The sequence below is a fragment of the Drosophila erecta genome, unplaced genomic scaffold (assembly GCF_003286155.1).
Source record: "Drosophila erecta strain 14021-0224.00,06,07 unplaced genomic scaffold, DereRS2 tig00000021-arrow-pilon, whole genome shotgun sequence".
Taxonomy (NCBI): Eukaryota; Metazoa; Arthropoda; class Insecta; order Diptera; family Drosophilidae; genus Drosophila; species Drosophila erecta.
Window position 1 is genome coordinate 12,452,152 of NW_020825198.1, and position 20,279 is coordinate 12,472,430.

The window sequence follows — 20,279 nt, forward strand, 5'->3', positions numbered from 1 at the left end:
TTATATGTATGCGTCGTGTATTGTATAAACAGTTTCTCCATAGTATTGGTTGCTCCTTTAATTTGTCCTTTGTTAATGCCCTCGAATTGTTAACATTGTTCACCACATTTGTATTATACATATGCATACATATATCCGTAAATGCTTTAGTTATTATCATCTACATATATGCATAGATATATTTCTGTTTCGAATGCGTAACGCTTTAAGGTAATATTTTATCTGCCTGCTGATAGGTCGTTTCATTATATCCCCCCCGAACCACCGCACCCCACACATATTAAATGGAAATAATAGTCGTCTCAGGTAAAAGTAGGGAAAACTTAATAATACTCTCCCCCTTGACATGAATATCTACACTTATGTACAGGACAAAAAAAGACCGCTTAGACTATGGCCACGTTCGAGGTCTTGGAGGTGGCATTCGGTTTGGCCGACTTCACCAGGCACGACTGCGAGTTGTTGCCCATGCTGGAGCCATCCAAGCTGTCCAGGTCCAACGCCGTGTCTATCATCGTGTTGTCGTGCAGCATCCTCAGTCGCTCCGCCGACTTCACCTGCTCTGCTCCATCGCCCAGGGACTTTCTTTTCACATGACACGACGCACTAACCGGATCATCCAGGTCGAGATCATCGCAGAGCAGAGTGGAGGACAGCACATTGTTGGCCTGCTCCCTTTGCTCCAGCTGCTTGCGTTCATCAATGATGTTGGAGTACACATGCAAGGTGGAATCGGCTGCATCCGTATCATTGTCCACTGGCAGCACGTTGCTGTACATGTTCTCCGTTTTTCCGGTGATGGCAGCAGCTAATAGAGCTGCGCCCGCAGAGGGTTTACCGGAACTGCTTGCTGCTTCACCTCTGACATGGTTGTCGGCCAACGAGGAGTTGACCAGTGCCGCCTCGAAATCCGCATCGAAGAGATTGCTATAGCTTCCGCTGCGATTGCGCATTTCCCTTGCCTTATTGGAGGCTATGGCCGCGACGGCAGCCACCACTTCGGGACTGCCCACGACCACAACATCGGGATCATCCAACTCATCTTCGCTGCTGGCGGTGGCCAACTGATTCTCATAGCTAACAGTGCCGCCATTGGAAATCTGGCGCTGTTTGTGATGACGATGGCGGTACTGACGCGCCTGGGTGGCCGTTTGATGGGTATAAGCCGGGATGTCCATTTGGGCCAGCGGTATCTCATTGTCCACCAACTGAGCTAGACTATTGGAATTACCTGGAAACGATACGAAAAAAGGGGAAAAGGGCGCAGCGAAAGGCCGTGATTAGTAATTGGTATTTAATTTCATTCCTTTGTATGTTTAATTAATGCATGTATATAATTGAAATGCTCATTACAACAAATTTGCCAACTAATTTAAAATTCGAATTTCAATTTGGAGCATTTGTATCTAGTGGTTTTATTGCTCTTTTGCTAGTGGTCGTTGATGGTTTGTTTAGGTTCGGTTTCGTTTAGCTGTGGGAAAATAAAACTATTTAATATGCAAATATGCAAATAATCATAAATGCTGAAAAGGGCGGCAAATTAAAATCGTAATTCAATCAAATGGGGTTTTGTGTGTTAAATCGAACAAAAACACGTGTAATTGCAATCAGAATGGGTCTTGATCCGGAGGAACTGCCTCGGAACTGGGTGGAAATCAACTTAATTCGAAACCCATCAGTTGATAAGCTCCTAAACCAATAAACAACAATGATAACTTAAAACTGAATGACAAACGCCGTAGAGTGTGCGCAAATAAAGATGGAAATTGGACGCTAATTAATGGATAATGGATTCAGTGGTTAAGTCGGTGCCAATTGAACAATTTAAAGCATGCTTTCAAAATGTTTGGAGTGCAATTAGTAGGTGTACACAACTGTAGCTTGCCAATAAATTACTGCTGAATACCACATTAAACTTTGACTTTTGGTTTGTGTTAGATGGGAGTTTCTTTCGGATGGTGATGCTCTAGGTTTATGTTGGAAACGAATCGGCATGAGCAACTTAATAGAATATCAAACGAATATTATGTAATTCAGCTATTTCGCATAGGCGATTTAAGCAGCAGGAAAATAAACTCAAAGATATATGGTGTAGCTAATTTCAAACGAAACTCTAAAGCTTTGATTAATTTTCGATATTCGGTTATTTTATTTTGGTACATACAACAATCAAATGTTTTTGCATTAGGAGAGAACTCACCCAATTAAGGCTTAAAATGCATTTTTACTCTAGTCTTAAGCGGCCCTCGACAACTTTCGCTCAATTGCAGTTTTTGTTTGGGTTATTACGGTTTGGTTAGATTCACAAAATAGTTACAGACACAAATTTGTAAGTATTTAGTTTTTTTTTTTTCATCCCAGAGTCAAGTTGAAAGATACAGAAAGAGTTTGACATTAGTGTGCGATAAATCAGGAGGAGGGTTAGAGCTTTTTGGTGGATGTGTACGCGCTTTAGCCGGTCAAAACCAAAATCAGAGAACCTAAGGATAATGGAAAATGTAGAGGAGCGGAAAATCTGAATCCTTCATTTGGTGTCTATGTGTGTGCGTGATTCGGGGTTACATTTATGGTTCCAATAACATTTCAGGATCGTAAGTAGGCCTCACGATCTTCCTGAAAGGATGCGATACGCTTCAACATCGGGATTAGTACTTATAGATAGTTATAGATCTGCTTTCGATCCATTTTAAACATACGCTAGATACACTTTATTGCCCAACATTTAACCATACATATGTGTATATATAAGTACATATATAAATTTACGTTTTCATCAGTTAACACTCGCTTTCATATATATATTTTTATATATATATAATATATATAACTAGCTACAACTTCAATTATCTGGCTAATGCGTATTATACTTGCAATTAATTATAAAAGGAACCCATAATATTGTTAATGCTCAAGATTTAAAGCCTTGTAGGCGGCATTTGAGCCGCAATTATTTCTTTAAGCTGGCTTACAAGGATACCTAATACGCTTTACGATTTTCACCTCCACAAAAGTCCAGCAATCTAGTGCCCGAAAAATGTTTGTCTTTCAACTATTACAACTAGGTATAAATATTTGCAATTTCAATTTTCATTTCAATTTCAACGCATTGTTCGGTATATTGTTTATTGCTAATTATTTGCAGCAGTCACTTGGCAATGTTCCAATATTCAAGATTAAGACATATTCGATATTTGATATTCAATTCGTTTGCAACAATTTCTCGTATTCCACTATTAGTTTTAAAATGACACTCCCTTAACACTGATACATAGTTTATCAAATTCTTATTGAATTCCATGTTTAGTTTACGTTTATAATTAATTTTAATTTTCATTGTAAAAATGAAAAAAGTCCTAACAAAATGTTGCTTCGATAAATGGCAGTTATTTTGGCTCATTAAGTTTTTGGTTTCTGTTTATTTTGTTTTGCTAATTTTCCATTTCACTAATTGCAAGTTCAAGTTTTCGCTCATAATCTATGTTCGACTGAAACCTTCCAAATTAATCGAGAATTCAACTGAAGGCCCAAGTGACTGCGATCATTTACATAAATCTCACGAGGTTCCCAACAAAAAGCAAAATCATTAAGCACTTTACCAGGCGAACTAAGTCAAACATGCTTGGCTGGGGATGTTGGTTTACTGGTTTTTTGGATCTTTGGTTTTCTGGTTAGTAGGTTCTTTGGTTGCTTGGTTGTTTGGTTGCTTGGTTAGTTGGTTAGATGGTTAGTTGGTGTCTTCACTATTGGAGGTGGCGGCGCTGGGACGTAGACCAAGGTGGATACATACATACACGGGTGGCATTTAGCGGCCCCTGGCGCCGAGTCGCCCCTATTGCAAATGCATCTTGCAGCAGGAGGGATCCGACGCACCTAGCCTGGGAAGCAGGTGCTATATAAACGCAAAAGTTTCTATGAACCAAGTTTTTCGGGGGGAAACTGGAGCGGAGGGAAGTCTACAGCGGGGTTGGTGGTTTCAAACATTAAACACAAATCAAATACAAGTTCGACTTCTACAAAGGGTGCAAACACAAATTGAGATTCGGATACGGATGCGGATTTCAGGCTGCAAGAGGGTAGCAGTTTGCACTAACAACTATGCGCATTTTGGAAGCCAGGTGAGTCTCACAAATGTGCCACAATCAGACTGTGATAGATTCCCTCAAAGCTAAAATCAAGGCTGCAAACTTTTAAATTTATTCGCTCCGTTGGCTTGGCCCGAAGTTTCCACATTCAGTTGAGCAAAATATTTACTTGCAAATCGAAATCAAGGAATTCAGTTTGATAAATGTAAATATCAAAACGGGGTTAGCTGGTGGAACAAGGCACCTTTTAAACAAAATTACAGTGTTATCTGGTTTTAAACTTAAACTGACTCTTGTATCTTGTTGTGTATATCTTGTTCTATATAAAATAAGTTTTTAAAATAAATTTTAAGTAGCTGCAGCCCGAATTCGAAATTAACCCGAACCGTTTCAAAAAAGTTCGGCCAACAAATGGCTTGCAGCCTTGATTAAAATATATGTACATTGCAAACTAATCAAAAACTTATTCAAAGCCTAGTCAAGCCCTTATATTAAATCCTAAATGAACTCCTAGTTAAGCCATAATCGAAAAGCTGCTCTCGAGTCTAAAGCTAAACAGAGAAGACCCATAGAAGGGGGGCACATTCCGGAATCTGGACCCGATTTGGCGCCTTAGCAAAAGCGTGGAAGCATTAGGAATCGGGCTGGCCAGGGCCCGGCCTTATGTACAGCGCCCAACAACCGATCGAGGAGGATGGCCAGGAGACGGACAAGTCCACCGATGGGGTGATGGACGTGACCGTGGCCCAGGGCGGCGGAGCAGCGGACTGCTGCTGCGTACTATGACGAGTCACTGCCCGCCGCATCCTCGATGATCGAGTTGAGATCGATGTTAAACGAATACTCGTAGAGATTGGAGTAGCGGTCGCGCTCCTTCCACGGCGACCGGTGATTCATATAAAGATTTCGTTTACTAACACGAAAGATCTGGCTGTCCTTGATCGACTGATCGTCATCGCAGGGTTCACCGCCACCGCCAAAGTCGCACTCGCGAATCGTCAGCCGGTTGGTCGGCGATTTCAGTTCGAACATCACCTCCTGATGCTTGTAAGGTTTCCTCATCGGCAGCGGCTGATACCCGGCTATGTTAACCTTCTGCGAGTCCACCGACATGGTCGATTGCCGTCGCATTCCGCGTGCCGCCTTCGGGAACGGATAGTTCCGCATCAGATTGGAGTCGGTGCTGCGTTGCGGCGAATAGTATTTGAAATCCGTGGGCGCCGGCGCTTGTGGCGCCGTGGTGTGTATGGTGGTCAAGGTGCTGTTGCTGGCGGAGATCGCTCCGCTGGCCTGCAGCTGCAGCGTCGACGGGCGTCGTGGCGCCAGCGGCGGTGGAGCCGTGGCCAACGACACGGACACCGAAGTGGGTGCGGTGGTGGTGGTGGAGGAGGAGGAACCACCCGCACCAGTGCCGGTGCCGGTACCGGTATTGGTGCCGCTGGCGCCGGATGCCACCGCCGCCGCCGCTGCTGCCACCGTGCCAATGGCTGTGGTCTGCTGGGCGTGAACGTGGTGATGCAGCAGCGGGAGCGGCGAGTGGCGGACATCGTCGTACGACGGTGTCAGCGGCAGGTGCAGCGATCGCTTCAGGTTCAGCCGGTAGGAGGAGGACGTGGCCGGCGAGCGCAGGAGCGAGGGCGAGTTGGGACCCGGTCCTGGACCGCCCTCATGTTGCTGCAACTCGGCGGCCACCAAGTGCTGCTTCAGTTGCTTGTGTTTGTGTTTGCTGGCCTTGAATTGCTGCTGGGCACTGGCCGGCAGCAGGGTTTGCAGGGAGCAGCGCTGCTGGTGATGTTTGCGGGACTTACCGTTTTGGACCAGGTCGTAACTGGGCGGCGGATGGTCGAAGCCGTTGCCATGGCCATTCCCATGGCCATTGATGGCACCTCCGTTGCCCTCCAGTGTCGAGGAGGAGGGATTGGACTGGTTATCGTGGTCGTATTCGTGGTGTGATTGTGTCGATTGTGGTGTATGATTCGAGTAGTAGTAGTAGGTAGTAGTAGATTACCAAAAAGAACATTGCATAGAACACAAAAAGAAAAATTTGAATTACAGATCGTCAAAATGATGTGCATAAAAGAGTTCATCGTACGAGAGTTTTGATTTGATTTGGTTTGATTTGATATATATATAAATATATAAAGGAGATCAAGCAAGCAGTGTGCTCAGACATTTAGATATTTTTAGATTTCAGTGGTGAAAGGGTGCGCTTGGATTGGCTCAATGTGGCCGCTGGGTTGGCCGCTTACCTCGTCGTAGAATCGGGGCTTCAGCTCCGCCCCACCAATGCTGATCCCGCCGCCGGCACCACCGATACCACCACCCACCCCGCCCATCATGGGCTGCGAGGTGGTGACCATGTGCGAGGCACTCAGCACATCGCTCAGTGCGTGCCGCGGACTCGACTGGTGCTGCATCTGCTGGATGAACTCGTCGGTGGCGATGCCGCGTCTGCCAATCCAATTAGGTAATCCAATTAGCTTGTGTTCAGGTGCTCTGCCCACTGGCTACTTACCTATCGATCAGCGAGGGCGTCATGGGTCCGCACAGGATGTGACAGCAGTTCAGGCAGATGTTCCCCCGCGAATAGGGATTTTGGGTGCGGGGACCGCCTTTGGAGGAGAAGGATCCCTTGAGCTGGCGAAAGGAGCAGATTTAAAATGTTGTTTCCCAAGTATACACTAGATAATTTTAAACATTTTTGTGTATTGTGTATAATATTTGTGAGTTTTTGTACTGTAAGCGAGATTCTTAAACAAATATATTAAAAAATTAAGCTTTAATGGAAAATTTAAGACATAACTATGACACCGAGCTCTATGACTTATATTTATATAATATATGGGTATTTTCTACTTACATCCTCGTTGGTTGTCTGATCGCTAGTCGTCAGATACGTATGGAAGCCGGCCAGGCCGATCACCGACCATATCGAGAAGAAGCAAATGAACACAACAATCACAGTGAAGGGCGCCGCCTTGATTACATTAAAGACCTCGTGCTCCTTCTTCATCACTGCCGGTGTGTAAACAAATCATAATTCACATGCTACATGTCTCGGTTTTTCATTGTACTCACATAAAACTAAATGCGTCACAGAGCACGAGAATATAAATACAGCTAAAAATGCCAATGAGACTAGAAACAAGTAAAAGAACCGATAATTCCGCTTGCCCACGCAGTTTCCCACCTGCAAAGAGAGCATTTAAATGGGTTATAAACACACTGAAGGCGTAATGAAGTTGGTAAGATATCTTCTACGAGCCCCCCAAACATAATAAGGTTAATTGCATTTTCACGAGATGTGTGGCATTACCAAAATTACGACCGAGAAATGCCTTAATTTCCAGCACCCTCCAGTCCTCCTCCTGGCCGCCAACCAACCCTTTTTGAAGCCGCGAACAGTGAACCAAATCCCCAAAAGGCTCGAGTCGACCTTCAAGCCGTCAGATGCGATTGTGTCCGTACTTTCTCTCCTCCGGGGGTTTAAATTACGCCGGAGCCCCGTAAATGAAGTGGGGCGATGGCAAAGGCATGACAGCAACACTAACTGGGAGAGACTTTGAAATCTAGTATACCGAGTAATTTACACCCTTTCACTAAGACCTCTACTTATACTTATTTAACTTTATAATATCTGTAAGTAGAAAACTATTTTCCTTTACATAGATATCTAATGAAAATATGATTTTCTTTGACGGCAATTATAGTATATCAAAGAATGTCAGAAGTGCTCGGAAAAGTGGCAGCCTAAGTCGAAATGATTGCTCAACTTGGTGTAAATATTTAATCATTTAACTGACCTTCCTCAAGCTAAATTGATTGTGAATTGCGAAAGCTAAAATCAAGGTGAATGGAATTTTAAAATCCATATCACCGTGGGAAATGAAATATGAAGACAAAGCAATCAATTAGGCAAGCAAATAGTAAATGGGTTATCTTTAGGCTTAAAAATACAAAAGGTGGGCAAACAAAGCACTCAATTAGTGAATATGAATATTTGAAAAGCTTGGGAGTATTGGAAACCCGAGTTGAAAGTTAAGTACATTCATCCGTAAGGGTATGTGCGATGATTCCAGTCTCTAGGGTATGTGGCGTTCCCATCCCAAAATGTATGCTACACCCCCAAAAAACAGAACCACAGAAATATGAGTGTGGCTACTTAAGTTAGTGTGTGCATGGGTGTGTGTTTGTGCAAGTGTGGTTTGTTTGCTTGGTCCTGTCCAAACACACACACACACACACACACACACACTCATATAGACACAGAGGGAGCCACATCTTGTTGCATCAGCGCGTGGCTGGCGGGTATAAAAAAGAGGAGAAGCAAAGGATTCCGAGGGAGAGCGTCCGAGTGCGCTTTTTTTTAAACGTGACGTGCGCTCGGCTGAAATTATTTTTGCTAAAAAATTAGCAACCTCAGCGGTTGCCGTTGGAATTGGGTTAAAGTCAGAGACGACGAGAGGCTGTTGGTTTTGTGGCCCACTTTTCGCCAGAGCCTCTAATGCGGCTCTCGGCTCAATGTCAGTTGGCCAAACTGGGGGGCAGGACGATGATGAGGAACGGGTGCTTTGGGGACAGCCAGCAAGCAGGCTTGCTGGTTTGCTGGGTTTGCTGGGAAGTGATTAAAAATGTGCCACCGCTAACGAGGTGCCGGCTGTCCTTGTCAAGGACCCACTCGGCAAACGACTACCATCAGCAGCAGCCATCACCCGCCATTACCACCAATGCCACCACTACCATCACTACTCACCCAGGGACAGTGGTGATCGAAGCGGTCCACGCAGTTGTCGCACAGGCTGCAGTGCGAGGCCCTCGGCGGCCGGAAGATCTTGCAGGTGAAGCAGTATTTCAGCTTGACCGTTTGTCCTTTGACCAGGACCTCCTTGGTCCTCGGCGGCGGTCGATATGTGGGACTGTTCAGCGAGTTTGGCACCTCTACTCATGGCGATTTGGGTTATCCACACACGTACATGTTCCAGGATTTATCCAGAGCGACGCAGAGGAAATGCAGCATCAGCAACATCGACGTTGTTGACATGCAAGTGAAAAACGAAAAACAAAAATGGGGGAAAGGGCAAAAGTTTTCTCATTTTAAATATTTTATACAAAGGCAACAACAGCAACTCATTAGTGCAAAGGCAACGCAGCGTTCGCCTTTGATGATTTTTATACGGAACATATATATTTTCCCATTTTTTTTAGCGCTTTTTTCGTTCTATGTCATGCCACGCTCATTACTTTTTACGTTCCTCCCATTTGCTCTCGCACACACACACACTCACACACAAACTTAATGAAGTGAAAACAAATATATACGCAAGTGTTGTCTGTGTGTGTGTGCTTGAGTGGGCGAGTGTTTGGCAAGGAGGGGGGCGTGGCAGATGGAGAAGGATATTCAGGCAACAGGCAGCAGCAGGCAACGACCTTGGCCACGTTTCCTTTTGGATGGACGCGAGGACTTCGACTGCGATTGCCATTGGTATTGCTATTGCTATCGCGGGACTACGGGGCGGATGAGTAACGTACCAATTTGCTTTTCAATATAGGCGGCCTCATCGTTGGAGGCTCGCGGTATGACGCCCGGATCCGTGAAGGTTGTGCGCAGCAAGGAGCTCATCGTGAAGAAGTATAGTACCGCTCCCACAATCGGAATGGCTGGATTTATGCTGTCCGCCAGGAAGGGACAGCTGAAAGAAGGACGAGGAACAGAGAAATATATCATTAATCTAACGATGTTTCTGTCATTATGGTTTGTGGCAACATCTTGATTCGACCAGATTGTTTCAGCAAATGGAGTAATAAACTAGGGGCATCACAATAAAATAAACTAAGTAAACTTGGCGATAATATGGGCATAGTCGAATTATTACTATATTATTAGGGGCTTCCTTAAAAAACTCTAATGACTATATTGAGCAAATAAAATAATGAAGTAAAATCTTGGTCTAATTAAGAACACTGTTCTTAGAAAGCAATACGAAGTCTAAAAGTAGCAACTCAGCTCTTTGAAATGGCTTTAATCCTCTGCTTGAACACAGCATAACTAGAAAGGTTTTCAAAGCTACTGAGCCTGGGATTCTGTCTCAGCTGCGTTCACGTCCTGCTCGGAAAGCACCCATTGAAATTAGATTCCCTGAATCTCCGACTTCCCTGGCATCCAGTGCATGCAGTGCATCCAAACGCCAAAATGCAGGCAGCGCTTGCCATTGGATTTACTGCAGCATTTGGTGGGCGACGAGTGTGGCATGCCCTGCTCAAAAATGCATGCAAATGGAGATTTGCATCCCCGGTGATTTGGCAATGCCCCAAATGTGTGGAAAGGCCCGAGCAAATATGGCCCCAAATTGGGGCGGACTATCCATCCCAGCGGAGATAGCTGCGATGCGAAGGATGTGACGGATGCGAAGGACTAGCAGCTGGGGGATAGGACAATGTTCAGCTCGGCATTGTTACTTAATGCCCGTTGCGTGCCAACGATTTGCGAATAGCAAAAGTCGCCGCATTCACCACTCGCAGGAGCAACTTTCACTCGCCAACAATTCACAAAGGACCCGAGTGCTCAGTGACAATTAAGTGTGACAAGTCCCAGATGGACGTGGATGTGCGAGTACGTAGTTTGCCTCATTTTGGGAGCAGTCAGCATAGCCAACCGAAAATAGTTAAATACATTTGTCATGACAACGCCGATTTCGCCCAACGCTCCATGCCCCCAGCCATAAAAGTAAGGCTTAAATAGGAATGCATTCAAAAAATGCTTTTCTCGCATTCAACTGGCAAATCGCTGACAATGCCATAGAAAATAAAATAGAAATGGGAAATACGAAGGAGGGCCCCTCATGCATTGTGTGCTACCTTTTAGCGATTTGCATTGCCGGGGAGCGTCGAACGAAACACAATTTGAGTTTGGCCCACACATCCCCAGGCTGCTACATGCAAAAAAATAATATATATATGTTTTGGATGCACATATATATGAGTGCAATCAGATTTTGGGTCCATTTAATTTAGGGATAGATAAATTTGTACGTACAAATTAAGGCCTGGGGCGCTTTGTGTTTTTGTAAATTTTTTGTTGCGGTTTAATTATATTTGATTCCATTTTGGAATAGATAAACTTCAAATGGCAAACCAAAAAAAATCTAAAAATATTTTACTTGTAGTTCAATCAATTCAAATTGTATTTTAACCGGCTTGTTGGTTGGTAATTTTATAAAAATAACTCGACTTTAGTCTAGTCCAGTCCTTAGCTTTAGCCTGATAGCTTAATACATGATTAGTTACTAAACTTAAGCTAGTTAGGTCGATTCCGTATTATCAGAACTCGATCCGAAAATAAATTCCTGAAGCTTTCAGGCGTACATGTCTTAAGCCAACTGCAGGATTTTGAATTAATATTCAGCCTGTTATCAAACAATTCCGGTTAGATATTCCTATTTTTTCGGGTGCATTCGTAGGACATGTGCGCGTATCTGCAGGAATATCTATGAGAGCACTCAAAGGCATTGCAGATATTGTAATGCCCATCCATACTGGGGCGCCTTCCACTCGACTGTGCGCTAATGTAAAGCAAGCAATGAAAGTAAAATCGCGCTGCAACCGCTTTTCAGAAGCGAATAAATTTGGAGCGCATAAATGGAGGAGCTGGAGGTGCAGCTGGATATGTAGGAGGTGCATGCATACATATATGGATCCTAGGCATGGGAATTTCAATTTCTTTTGTGGGAAACACAGCACCTCCGCACATGTAATTCCTTTCTGGGCTGCTGAAATGATTTCGTGCAGAAAATGTTGAGCATAATTTCGTCTAATCGCACTTTCCGTGGCGAATGGGTGGGTTGCAACTTTAACGTTGCGTTCTACTTGTATTTGCACTACGTGTCGTATGCGTTATTTTGGCCAGTCTACGGAAAAATGAGGGTGGATGCGCCCATGTGAAACCAAATTGAATCTAGTTAAACGTTTGTGGGCTGTGGGTGTTCCAGATGCTCATGCCGCTTAGATATTTATTTAGTTGCTATACCACCCAAATCGATTGTACGTTTGAATTATTATTGGAGCAACGTGATAGTAGCGACCGAATACAATATTCCTGGAAATTTATGGTTTGCTTTATTTCACTGTGCTGTCCCACATAAGAAAACCATTCAGAAATATATAAAGTCGTTTGACTACTTATCGTCACAAAGAAGAAAGTCTTTGTTGACCATATTTAGTTCTTACCAAGATAAATCACAAAGCAGCTTAGATAAGAGGGTACGCAGAGGTCGGTTTTTCCATATCTAAATGAAATATTAATATTTCACAAACTTTAATTTACAACCATTAAACGCCAACATTAGAGTTTAATAGCGGAAAAGTTTTGCAACCGGAAATAGAAATGTGTCCCGGATGAACGAGTCTGAAATGAAAATTCAGTTTTAAACTAAACCCAGGGAGCGGGGATAATTTTCCCGTGGTTTTCCATGTCCGACCCACTGACCAGTAGCCTGAACACATTTGAATGCCGGACAACCATCGGATTGACAAATCAAAAGCTGAAACTATTTAACCACGCTTTTTATGCGGATACACACGGATACCCGTAATTCAACGGATTCAACCGGGTCAGAGACATCTAGCTGAAGAAGCAGCAGTTGGATAGCGATGTCCTTTGCCAGCCCAAGCATAACGCATACGCCACGTTGCACAGCAATAATTACATGCCATTGGATACGGAGACGGACAGCAGAAGGCAGACAACGGTCGGGAATGAGAAACCGGATGAGAAACCCGTTGATACTGATGAAACCAGAGCAAGAGTCCAAAGTCAGAGACCATTAATGTGGGCGTAATTGGAAATCAAGCATGACCCGGTGGAATGGAGTCGGTGGCCACGGGTATCGTCTATCCTGTGCCCTCCGGAAAGGGTTACTGGGCAATGCTTAATTAGCAACGTATACATTTTGCACACAATGCATCCAAAGGGAGGCCAACTGCGCCCTGGCACTTAAACGGGCACACAGAGAGAAACTCTAGTTCCTTAAATTATATATTATATTAATTGTGTATATCATACCTACTCTATAATTATTGTCTGAAATTATTTGACGACTGTGAATGAGTGCGTACAAGTAAGAGGGAGAAATAAGGCTAATTGATTTATCTTATCTTATGTTGCTTTATCGCTATACCTATATATATATACCCGTTAAGAGCTCAAATTAATTGAATAAAAACATCCAATATATGTTTTATAGGATTTTCCCACTGTACTGACAATTCGTTTTCCCACTGTACTGACAAATGGCTGAAATGAGCACGGGGCGTATACTCACTCGAAGGCAAAGAAGAGCGCACTGGTGCCGGTAATCAGGATGCACGTCAAGTAGAAGACGCCTGTGTGCGGTGCGGACATTAGCAATCCATCGCAGTAGAATTTATTGCGTCCGGCAAACAGTTCCCATTTGCGTGTGACTCGCTGGTTTGGTGCCATGTTACTGCAACAACAGCAGCACAGCAGATTCATTGGGGCGGTCCTGGCAAATGGGGATTAAGTTTTGGATGGGATGTGATGCTATGCCAGGTCCTGCTGCTCCGCCTGCTCCTGCTGGTGGTTTCTGACTCTGATACTTTTCCTTTGCTGACAACAATCGCTGACTGTGACAGCGATGCCTTTCCTGCCTCTGCTGCTGCTGCTCCTGCTGCTGATGATGATGATGGTGTGGGCCGGGCTGGGGATTCGGGTTTTGGGCTTTGGGATCCTGGGGAATGGTGGGTTATGCGCTGGCGACGACAGTTCAAACGGCTGCCGTTGACGAAATTATGCTGTTTTCCTGGGGTCCCAACCGACGACGCCCCCCTTCACTCCGCACCTCCTCGTGTCACAGGGACGTGTTCATGTGTGGCTGTTGCAATGCCTGCGGCACGCAAAACCGACTTCCACAAGATGTCTCCTGCTGCTCCCGATCCTGTTCCCAATCTCCTACGAGTTTCATGCACACCGGGCGGCTGCTTGAAATATACGCTTAAAGTTTAGTATGCTTTATTTCGTAGCTAATATTTCAGTCAGTCGTCGTTCGTTTGTTAGTTGCGAATTGAAGGCGAATGTTCAGGTGAATTTAATCAAAATTAATGCCTTCCCCGCTGCTGCCGCTACCTCCAGTGCTATCCACCTCCAGTGGTATCCTGTACTGTTCCAAAAGCAATTTCGTCCACTTTGTTGCGTTGTCCACGGTCCGCGGCATCAGCCACATTGCGTTTCAGTTTCCTCCTTTTATTGCAGCGCACACTTTCGGGCCTCACGCCCACACGCCCACGTGCCGGCTTTAATTAAAGCAGGACGGCTGTCATTTCCCTGCAGCCGCCTTCTTGTGCCCGTGCAGCTGCCACTCCCCTTTTTCCACCCACCGGAAATGGGTTTGGGTGGTGGACTGAATGGGGGATTGGGGGGAGACCGCGTTCAGTGCACACACACCCACACACTATACGGCAATTATTTGCTCGGCTTTGTTGATCCTGAATTCTGGATCCTTTTGGGTGGCCCGTCCGTGTCCTTTATGATTCAATTATTCGCTATTCGCTGCTGGCGCCACCAACAGTAGTTAAAATTGGCGTCGAATTGGTTTGGCTGGTTCTAGTCCTGTTTGAGTGGGTCAGTCCTGAAATGGTAAAGAGAAGGAGAGAAACTTGTGAAAGGAGTGAGCAACTGTGGAATTGCAAGCAAATGTAATCATTAAGTTATTTTGATTAAGAACTTTTGTGCGGGCGCCGACAAGCGAAAAGGAGAAACTTCTCATCTCTTCCAGGGATTTCTTTATTGCCACTTTTTTTTTTATCGAATTTTAATCGCATTGCCTGAGAATTGTAAGTTGGCTAAAAGAGCGAGAGCGTCCGCAATGGGCCAATTCATAAAATGAATTTTTATCACTTTTTAATGCCAACACAATCGAGTTGTTATAACTTGCTGATAAATTTTCATTCCTAATTTCCCAGGGAAGTTTAACGAAGTTAAGCCAAACAGTTGTGGTCACTGCTTTATTACATTTTGGTTTGGAAAGTTCTCTTTTTGCAGCACACAGCTTAAATGGCTGAGTGAGACACTTAATAAATTTTAATTAAAGTAGGTTCTTACACATTCTTAGCGGTTGTCATTGATTGAGTAATGTGACTAATTAATTCGAATTAATGGTAACTTGTTTTTGTTTGCGCTGAATACAAATCAAGGAGGTACATTTGAAATGTGTAGGTTTGACATATAATTGATTTAAATGCAAACATCTAACTTACCACCTAAACATTAAAGGCTTCCCCAATTTAAAGCGATCATAGTGCATACTTGTTTTATTCAAGACCGCTCGCTAAATTTGAAATTCGCAGCGAACATAAATCCAGATCGTTTCTTATTTATGGGCTCGGCATAAACCGACTAAAGGATTAAATCACGGATTATTAACAGCCGAAATGCGCTAATTTGCGGTTTTATGCGAGACGACTACTGTTGGCTAATTGGCGCTAATCAAGTTAAGCATACGCACTGTATGCCGCCCCTGCGACAGCAAGTTGTTACTCCTCTTTGGCTGCACAGCATGGTAACTTTATGTTTCTGTGTGTGTTGCAACATGGTTCTGGAACCCAGAACCCGTTATCTAAGGCAAACAGGCGCACTTTGGGGGCAATAAACCAGCAGCAGCAGCACAAACACAAGCACAGGCTCACAAGAGCCTCCCGAAAACGAGTGAATGGCTTTTGCATTTGCAATTTGCGTTAATTGGGCACACGCCGCCCCATTTAAAGGAACGCGGTTCGCAGATGTTGCCTATTTCGGCCTGCTCGGGCGGTGCAAATGTTTATGCAAATTGTGTTGCAATTATAGCGCCACCGAATGCTCTAATATATACTGACTGCGATTATTTGCATACATTTTGCTGGGAAGGGAATGGTATGGCATGGTATGGACTGGTAGGCTTCCCCCCAATTAACATTAACAGCAGCTGATGACATGCGCCAAGAAGTGCCAATTAAAGGCACACAAGCGTGTGTTCAATAAACTCATAAATTGCCTGAAATGACGCACAGTGCCAGCAACAATGACTACACCAACGGCATAAAACAATAACCATAAAGTAGCGACAGCAAAAACAAAACACAAGAGCCAACTTTGAAGTGTGCCACTCAGCGCAAATATGTAAATAAATGGCCACTTACGGCAATTCAATAGAGAGTGTGGCTCGGCAAAAGAGTGAAAGTGAAAGAGCCTTTGGTAAGTGTAATATATATTATCAATCTGCAAACAAAACAAAGCCAAGCATGTGTTGGTATTAATAAAATGCAGCGGCACATTCAAGGCACATTCTATCACTTTCATCACCTCGCTGGAATGTTCTTAGTTTATAAAGAATTCATGAATTCAGTATGCTGGAAAATAATAGCAAAGATTTCTACAAAATACTTTCTTCATTGCTATAAGTAGTAAAATATTCAATTTAACTTAAGCCAACTATGGGTTTCCCATAGATCAGTCATTTAATGGAACCAAAATAACATAAATTCTTGAACTTGTTCTTGAAATCCTTCCGCATAAACAGCACAGCACTCACACTTATTTGCCGGACGTGAGTGAGTGAGTGAGCGAGTGAACCAGAAATACCTAACCGACACTTGGCATTGTAATTGTAGGCTGCGGTTGCGTATACGTATTTTGTAATACATCAAATCCTTGAACACCAGTGCTCTTGACGCTACCCCGCTTCACCCCTTCCTCACCCCGCCTTCACCGTAGCCACAACTGCCACTATCACACCCACCACCACCCACTGAAACCAACCACTTCGGCCCACTCACCCACACTCTCACTATCGTTACTCATACGCATGCATGGCGAGCACACTTAACATTCAAGAGGGGCGGAGGGGGCGTGGCAAGTACTCCGCCAGCCATGCGTGCACCGCGGTGCTACACGGAAAGGAAAACTACAAACTAAATGTGGCAGTTTTTGAAACAGGTATTTTTTCAATTATAGCGACATTTGTAAACTTGCATTGAAAGATTCAGAAAAACTACAAATTGAGCTCAAATTGTATTTTTAACGTAATCCTTTTCTCTCAGTGCAGGCTTAAGTCGAGCCCCTGGCTGTCCCCCCTGAAAGGCGGCTCAGTTCGACTCAACTCGACTGGGATCATTCATTTACGCAAAAGCCCCGCTTGCATTCGCACTCGCCCACTCGTTCAGCAAACAAGCAAACAAACAAACAAACGAACAAACCAGCAGACACATTCTCACAGGCATGAGTACCGGACTGCATATGAATAGTGAGTGGAGTGAGTGTGTGTGAAGAGATCTTGTGCGTATTTGAAGTCGGTTTGGTTACTTTGGCTTACTCCGGAGGATGGCGACGGGTCCAGATTAGGAAAGTCTCTGGATGCGGATTAACATCAGGTGAGTGAGTGCTGCTATGTTATATTCGAATTTTAAATATATATTGACGGATTTTTCAATGATAATTAGAGTATTAGAGTCTGAAACATTTTCATACAGATCTCATTCATAACGTTCTCATTTAAAATTTGGTCGAAATCAATTGAGCAAATAGCTGAACCAATTTCGGTTTGTTTTATCATGAAAACCAGTTCACCACTTTCCGACATTGCAACAAGCAGAAACCCAAATTTTGTAACTAATAACACAGATGTTAGTTTACTCCCGTGCTGACCTGGAAACTTTCAATTAAATATAATGTTATAGCCATAATTTCCAACTCATATTCCAATTAGTGTTGATTTCAAAAGAGCGGCCAGCTGAGTAATAACAATCGGCGATGCTCGACAATGTCGTTCAACCTACTCTTTCAAATGCCAATACAATTTAATGGTTTTAAACAACCGCCCAACTAATAGACCACATATATGGTGCTGTAGAGCATAGGGGAAACACACACAAACACATTTTCTCGGCATTGCCGTTACAGCTACACGAACATTTCCTCAAACATCCGACATGGCGTCCATTTCCGTTATGGCAACAAAGCAACGCACGCACACATGCAAGGCACAGAAATGTGTGTGTGTGAGTGTGTCCTGTTTGCCTTAGCGTTTCCCTTTGCCGCTGTTCGTGTAATTGCTGCCGTCACATTTACAGTCGCCGACGCCGCCGAGGCCGTCAAGTCGCCGTCGCTGTGACAGTCAAACCAAAAGTCGCCATCAACGATTGCTCCCCGATTCTCCAACATTTTATTCCAGGCACTCAGAGAAAAGACAGAAAAAAAAGACAACAGAAAAGACTCCTAATTCGAAATTGGCACCGATTTTCATTAAAAAAAAAAACTAATTTAATATAATTAAACATGATTTTAGAGCCTTCTGATTTCTGGTATAAAAATTCTGGTTTTAAATCAATTTTTTATTTGCTTATTATTAATACAAGTTAAGAAGACTTAAATTGTTCATTGATGTAAAGGTGTTTTTCAGAGGTTTCAAAACTTCATTGACTTCAGGTAAATATTTTCTTTCTGTGCACCCAGCACCCAGAGTAGCAAACATTCGAACAGCAAAACTATCGTCACCATTGTCGTCGGAATGTGAGTTTTATACGTTGCTTGTGTCGGTAACTGTTGTTAATCTTTGCTCATTGTTTTGGTTTAATTTATAAATTCCTCTCCATTTGGCAGATGCCAACTTTTGTTTTCCTATTTGCCATTCGCTGGGGCTTTTGTATATTTTTGTATGCTTTCGCTTCGTTGTTTGGTTTCCCTCTCTGATTCTGTTTCTGTTCCTGTTTTAGTTTCCATTTCTATTTCTATTCCCATTTTCATTTCCATTTCCATTTTTATTTGTATTTATCTATTTTTGCTTCAGGTTGAGCTCTGTTCTGGGGTTTGTTTTCATTTGGTTACTGTGTGCAGAAACTTTTCAACTATTTCTGCTGATGAACTGAGTCAGCATTTGATTTTTATTTGTGGAAAGTCGACTTGGATGCGACCACCGTCCACTGCAGCGGGCAGAATTAATTGTCGTTTGCTTTGCCATTTGCCATGTTTGCACAGATGCAGTGCAGCAGTCCGTGGGGCGATTATAATTTGCACAGTTTGAACTAAGCCACAACCTAGCCCAGTATGACAATTATTATGACAATCACTTGGCAAAAGTGTTGGCAAAAGTTATTGTAAAACTGTTGCCCTACAAAACATCTACGAAACAATTTGCAAAGTGGTCAGCAATTGCAACACGTTATGTCCATTTAAAGGTTTTTAATATTTTTAATTCACTTCCAAAATTCACAAAACGATGTTTTTGTTTTGTTATCTGTGTATATTGTCATTATTTAACTTCATATATTTATAGTTGTTTATAATATAATGGGTCAGGTAGAGATTCCCTATGACTTTCTTTATTGATTTATTAAAATTTATAAAGTTACCCTATCCTAAGAAATGTTATTTATGATCGACTTTTTAAACTACAAAGATTCCATAATCATGATTTTAGTGCACAATTTGCTATTTATAATCCGAAGGAAATATTGATCCAAGCAAATAAAAAATACTTTATCCATGTGAGCATAATGGGGCAGGTCCCGATTACAGATAACAGATTCTTTATGACCCCACCAATAGAAAGGAAAACAAGGCAGTTCCTTGAGGAAAACATATTTGCCACCCGCATTCAATTCACCGAAAAACGCCCCACTGAAACTGCTTATGATGTATAAATGAGAAACTGTTGCCCCGATAAGAAAACAGACCCCCAAAACGATTTATATTATGTACAAATGTTTATTTAGCCCGGGCCCTTTCCTTTTTGCCTAGCCTTATCTTTATCTATTTATTCCACGCCCATCGCGCACGACTCCCACAATTTTCTTTCTTTTTTAGGGGGGATTATTGCTTATTCGAAGCATTTATTTATCTTCGATTTCGCATCACATCGCATCGATGTGCAAAAGTTCTGGTTATTGCCTCGCTCATGCTCGACTGCTCCTGGTGGAAATGAAATGGCCAAATCCTGTGGGCTACTTTCGTGGTGGAAAATTTGAATTATGATCCAATTGAATTTCAATCGAAAATTAAATGAATTGCCAATGTCGCAGACATGCATACTTTGGGAAAGTAATCATGATGGGCGGTTGTTCGTCATCATTGTTTATGGCCCCAAATTCGGTGTATAATCGAGAACTGTGCTTTTACATGGCACACGACACACATGGCCCGAAAAAGTATGCTAC

At 43.3% G+C, this 20,279-nt stretch overlaps 1 protein-coding gene across 4 annotated transcripts in view; it reads right to left on the bottom strand.

Moving 5' to 3' along the window:
• Window positions 1-1,237: 1,237 nt before the first annotated feature.
• The window catches only part of LOC6544597 (palmitoyltransferase app), a 62,183-nt gene continuing 43,141 nt past the window's right edge, over window positions 1,238-20,279 (bottom strand). For all 4 annotated transcript variants that reach the window (XM_026977522.1, XM_026977521.1, XM_026977520.1 and 1 more), the window contains 8 exons: window positions 13,400-14,722; window positions 9,612-9,772; window positions 8,836-9,020; window positions 7,161-7,272; window positions 6,943-7,097; window positions 6,598-6,719; window positions 6,332-6,533; window positions 1,238-6,005 (listed from right to left, as the gene is read on the bottom strand). In XM_026977522.1, the coding sequence (XP_026833323.1) occupies window positions 4,863-6,005; window positions 6,332-6,533; window positions 6,598-6,719; window positions 6,943-7,097; window positions 7,161-7,272; window positions 8,836-9,020; window positions 9,612-9,772; window positions 13,400-13,590 (2,271 nt within the window). In that variant the 5' untranslated portion in view covers window positions 13,591-14,722 and the 3' untranslated portion in view covers window positions 1,238-4,862. The remainder of the gene's footprint in view (window positions 6,006-6,331; window positions 6,534-6,597; window positions 6,720-6,942; window positions 7,098-7,160; window positions 7,273-8,835; window positions 9,021-9,611; window positions 9,773-13,399; window positions 14,723-20,279) is intronic.